The following is a 5716-nucleotide window of genomic DNA, read 5'->3' on the forward strand; positions in this document are numbered from 1 at the left end:
TGTGGCCTCTCCCGTTGCGGAGCACAGGCTCCGGACGCGCAGGCTCAGCGCCCATGGCTCACGGGCCCAGCCGCTCCGCGGCATGTGGGATCAGCAGGCGGACTCTCAACCACTGCGCCACCAGGGAAGCCCAATAATTTACCATTTTTAACTCACTGTGTTAGTTTGCTAGGGCTGCCATAACAAGGAACTACAGATCCGGGGGCTTAAATAACAGAAATTTATTTTTGCACGGATCTAGGACTCCAAATCCAGGTTTTGGCAGGGTTGACTTCTTCTAAGGGACTCTCTCTCCTTGGCTTGTAGATGGCCGCCTGCTTCATATTGTCTTCCCTCCACGCATGTCTGTTCTAATCTAATCTCTTCTTATAAGTATGCCGCAATGAAGATCCTGCGTGCCACAACTAAACATGGCCCAGACGAATAAATAATCAATATTTTAAAAAAGAATATATATAAAGAATATATATATATATATACGTATATCTGAATCACTTTGCTGTACTCCTGAAACTAACACAACATTGTAAAACAACTATTTTTCAATTGAAAAAACAATACTATTCCCAGCCTTCCCACTACAGCTTCTGCAGTTTCTTCCACACCTTGTTCTTCTCATCCTGGGGGCATAGCTATTGGTATGTGTCAATTTGTGACCTCACTCAGGGTTCTTTACTTAGCTAAGTGCACTTCTTTTCCATCTTCACCGTGTCAGGCTCTAGCTGACAATAAATTCCCTGAGTCTTTATTATGTAAATCACCTCAAGTCCTGTTTTGGATCAAGGTATGGTATAAATAAAGAGAATCAATACACTTCCTGAGAGGACAAAGATTCTGTCTACAAACAGTACAGCACTACTATGCATAACCAGTAATTTCCTGCTTACGACAATTGCATGCTTTAATCATTTAGGTGCTGGTATAATCAATAAGGTGTACAGTTTCAATTCAAGGCCTTGCGCCAAGGGTCTCTTTTTCTTTTATCTAACCACCTAGAGAGGAGACGGAGTCAGGAGAAATAGCTTTGAGGCAGGCACTGTGGGGAAGTGTTTATAAGCACACAGAATAATGAGCCAGATGGATATGGGTTTGAGTCCCAGCTCTGCTCTCTCTGGATGGGGGACTTTGGACAAGTTGTTTATTCTCTGAGCTTCACTTTCTACATCTCTACCTTCTTTAGGGAGTTGTTTAGAGATTAAATAAGACCCCAGTATATAGTGAGGGATCAGTAAACATTATTAATGGTGTAGTTTCTTTAAAATAACAGTCTCAGAGCTTGAATACAAACGAGATGATAGTGAACCTTTTGTGGTCATAAGGTACAAAATAATGAAACAACTGGTATGATCAGAGTTTCCACTGAGGGGGTTGTTTTTCGCTTTTTCCTATTGTGATTTAAGAATCAGGAGGGACACCAGGCCTCTGACGGCGGTTACAGCCTGCAGCTATGGGTTTAGATGAATGAATGACTGGAGTATATCCCTGCGTAAGTAAGTTAAGTTCCCTGTATCTTATTTCTCTTCTGTAGAATATTGATCCATGGAAAACTAATAGTTTTGGAAAACTCTCTGCATAGAGATTGCATTTATAGCCATGCTTACGGTCTTCTGTGAACATGGATGTGGTGGTAGCACAGTTTCTCAAATCCCATGTCCTGCTTCCAGTGGATTTACTCACTGCTGAAATGTTTGTGTGTTCATGTCACGAAGGCCCTTTTCACTGAGGTCTCGTTGGAAGTGGCCTGGCACATGAGCAGGATATAATGCCAGTTGCTCTGCTTCAGAGAAGACCATTGGCCCACGGATTTGCAGACCGGCCTGCAGAAGCAATAGGAAAGGATCCAGTCTGAGACCCCCTGGGGACTCCTCCACTTGCAGGTGTGGCTGCAGCGGGTCTGGTTGCTGCTCCCCGGCTGCGTAGGGATTCATGCTTGCCGTATCAGAAAGCACACAATAGAGGGCAGCAGTGATCAACTTAAAAAGAAATTATTACTTATTAATCCATGGAAAACACTCACTCTCCTTACCTTTAAATATTTGGAAATGATGGTACTTATTCCAAAGCAGAGATAATGGAAAATACTTAGCACACTGAGTTGCTTTAAGAATTAACATTCTGGGTGTCAAGTGCAATACAAACCATGCACACATGCCCTGACACACAGTGAACTCAGTGAATGATATTGAACTGAGTGGATGGACGGAGGGAGGAAGGCAGGAAAGAGAGAAGGAAGGAAGAAATTAGCAAAAAGCTAGGACTTACAATACATGGGCTGTGACTCATAATTTGAATGACCTTAGACAACTCTCTTAACCTGAGCCTCAGTTTCTTATATTGTAAACAGAAGCAACGTCCACTGCACTGGTTTGTTGTGAGAAAGCCATTGAATAAAGCAGTTAGACAGATATGTGGTTAAAAGCGCATGACAGAAGACCTGGGTTGTAGATCAGGCTGAATTCAACACAGTATAATTCATCAAATATTTACTGAGCAATTATTATTTGCCTGGCACTGTATCTCCAGGTGCTGAAACTGGAGAAGTTGAATAAGACAACCAGGCTTGTCCCTTAGAGAGGTCTGCTCTGGGATGGAGGCCCAGGTTCTGCATCACAGCACTTCTATTTATTTTACATGTATTCATAGTAGGTCCACCAGACTCCTCTCCAGTTGCGTTACTGCAGTCCTTGCCCTCAAGAAACTCACAGTCTAGTAGGGGAGACAAACCTGTAAACCCAAAATTCCAGAGCAGCCTGCTAAATGCAGCAATGGTGGTCCATAGAATGTGTATGAAGTGGCTGAGAACTGTAGTGGGGGAGTTGAGTAAATGTTCTGAAGGGGATGATGTCTAGCTGAACTAAAAAAGCGGAGTTCCTACAGAGAAAAAAAGCAGAGGAAGGCATTTCAGATAGCAGGAAGCATCACGTACAAGGCCAAATAGACAGGAAATTGCTAGTTCCAGTTTCTGCCATTTACTAGCTCTATTGAACTTTTATGGAATTTCCTCAAGTCCCACTGGACTTCAGTATTCTCGGCTTGGAAAATGAAGGTTGGGGGCGGGGGTGGGGAGAGAGGCCATCTGGGTTTTCTGTGAAGTGCTTTCTAGCTGGATACCTCCATGCTGGAGCAGAGAGAAAGGGGTGGCTTTGTAAATACCAAGTGTCATTTTTAGGGCGTGAGCTGGAAACCCCACCTTTTGTGACCATCAGGATGATAGGCAGAGCCTGTAGTCATTCAGAATTCTTTGCATACATTAATTCACCCACTCCACCAATATATATGGCACTGACTGAGCCAGGCCCTATACTATTAAGAAGGCCACTGTCTAGCCGAGGGGGACAGACGCATAAATAAGTACACGAGTACCAATGGGAACTATATGTGTCTACACACTGCAGGTTCGTGGGGGCAGTAAAACAGAAGACGCTAGTGCGTGTAGGTCACCTCCGGGGGGCCGGGGGGCGGGCAGGATTTAGCTCCCAGCAAAAGGGAAATTCTTGTTTCCGTATCCAGCTGCACCTTCTCCAAGAAACCTCCAACATTTTCAGCCGCTGATTCTCCCTTGGCAGGCCGACGAGGCAGCCTCCCGCCACCGGCAACCTTTCACGGGCGGTTCCCTGCACGCACAGCGGATGCAGGTCCCAGGGCTGAGCAGAGGGTGCCGGCTCTCGCCACAGTTTCGCTCCCACGAGAGCCCCGGCGACAGGGCCCGGCGCTGCCGAGAAGGGGCGGCCGGGAGGGCGGGCCGTCCAGAGACTCCAAGGGTTGGGCTCCGGGCCAGCTGGGCGGGGCTCAGCCTCCGATATAAGTGAGGAGCGCCCGTTTCGCGGCCACAGTGCTGAAGCTGGCGCGCCTGCCCGGGCCGTAAGGCGACGGGCACTGAACTTGCAACTCAGGAACCAGAGGGACTGAAGAAGAGGCAAAGGTCTGATTTCTTCTTCTTCGTTTATTTAGTAACAATGAATGGAAGGCGGATGGGTTTGTGGGCGCGCGAGAGCTCGGCCCGGACTGGCAGGGGGTCGTAGGAGCATTGGCACTCCCTGAGGGCTCCGGGGAGGGTCCAGGCACTCCCGAGAGGCCCCGGGCGTCCAAACTTAGTAGCTTCTCTCCCTCGCAGGAGCGTTTCTTCCCCCCACTCCCAGCCGCAGCCTCGGAGGATGCGGCTCCTCGGGAAACTCCGCGCCTCGGCCGCGGGCCGCGCGGCTCTGGAGCCTGCCTTCTCCAACGTGCTCACCCCGGACCGCATCCCCGAGTTCTGCATCCCGCCGCGGCTGCCCGCGCCCTGCGCGCCAGTGTCCTCGCCCCAGGCCGCCGCCCTGCCCCGGCAGTGCGCTGCAGAGCCGGACCTTTGGCCTCGAGGAGCCTACGACGGCGCGGGCCGCACGGACTGGGACCCACGCTCGCAGGCCGCGCTCTCACTGCCGCACCTGCCCCGTGCGCGCACCGCCTACGGCTTCTGCGCGTTACTCGAGAGCCCGCACACCCGCCGCAAGGAGTCGCTCTTCCTCGGGGGCTCGGGCACCGCCCCGCTCCTGCCCGCGCCCCGCGCCCGGGCCCGCACCTTCGGCGGCGGCGGCGGCGGCGGAGACGCCCCTCTCGCGCCCCTGGGGAGAGTCCCTGCTGCGACTACCGCGGCCCCCGGCGGCCCCCGCCCGCCCCCGGTTGCGCTCGCCCCACGGCCCCACGGCCGCCGCCTCCTGCGCGCTCCCGAGGGGCTGCTGCGCCGCGCACTGCGGGCCGGGAGGAGCCGAGGCCTGGCCCGCGCCCGCTCCGTCTCCAGCGGGGACAGGGATGACGACGACGACGACGGGCGCCGCCCCGGCTCCTGGTCCCTGGCCCGGGCCCCCGCCACGTCCACTCCGCCGCCCCGCGACCCTCGGCCCGAGCGCCTGGAGGCCGAGGGCACCGTGACTCTGGACCGCGCCGGCGGCGCCCTGCGCCTGGCGGCCGAGTACAGTCGGGGCAGCGGGCGCCTCCGCGTCCGGCTGCTCCGCGCCGAGGGCCCGGCCGGAGGGGCCGCCGAGCCCCGCGCCCCCGTCGGCTGCCGCGTCAGCTTCGTCCTGCAGTCGCCGGGCCAGACGCGCCGGCCGCGGGGCGCCGTGGTCCGGCGGAGCCGCCGGGCGGTCTTGGAGCAGGACTTGTGCTTGGACGGGCGCTCGGAGGACGAGGTGCGCCGCCTGGCCGTGCGCGTCAAGGCCGAGAACCGGGGCCGCGGGCTGGAGCGGGGCCGCCTGCTGGGCCAGGGCGAGCTGCTGCTGGGCCCCCTCCTGCTCCTCTGAGGGAGCGCCCTGCCCCTGGGGCCTCTCGGACACCGCCAGGCCCTTTCTACCAAATAAATGTTATTTATTCATTTTTCTAATCATGTTCTCGCTTTGTTGCCGTTTTAGTTCTTAGGAATCTGCTTTTGTCATCGTTGATTGGTAGGGAAGGATAAAATAATGACGCCCTCCTCTATTCAAAACAATCCTTTTTTCCACACCATTTTTTACATGAAAGGGTTGTCTTGTGTCTGAAAGAGAGTAGACGTACACCCCATCTGCGTCGTTTTCCCATTGCTGATTTATATCAATGCCAAACGGCTTATGGATTTTAAAAAATGGCATTCCTTCAGAATCATGCCCAACGCTAAGATGCGTATAGACAGCTTTCCATATTTGATGTGTGGATTCATATCCTCATTTGCGTACACGCATATCAGGGTGGGAACCTTCCTGTAACA

The 5716-nt window shown here is 53.3% G+C and overlaps 1 protein-coding gene across 1 annotated transcript; it reads left to right on the plus strand.

Moving 5' to 3' along the window:
* Positions 1-4154: 4154 nt before the first annotated feature.
* Positions 4155-5276, plus strand: LOC103087835 (C2 calcium-dependent domain-containing protein 4A-like). The gene has a single exon (XM_007458875.1). The coding sequence runs from the start codon at positions 4155-4157 to the stop codon at positions 5274-5276; it is 1122 nt and encodes a 373-aa protein (XP_007458937.1).
* Positions 5277-5716: the final 440 nt, after the last annotated feature.

Source organism: Lipotes vexillifer, unplaced genomic scaffold, assembly GCF_000442215.2.
Source record: "Lipotes vexillifer unplaced genomic scaffold, Lipotes_vexillifer_v1.1 scaffold102, whole genome shotgun sequence".
NCBI lineage: Eukaryota > Metazoa > Chordata > Mammalia > Artiodactyla > Lipotidae > Lipotes > Lipotes vexillifer.

Excerpts from the sequence above, each read along its gene's own strand:
- LOC103087835 (XM_007458875.1), top strand. The coding sequence starts at position 4,155 with ATGCGGCTCCTCGGGAAACTCCGCGCCTCGGCCGCGGGCCGCGCGGCT.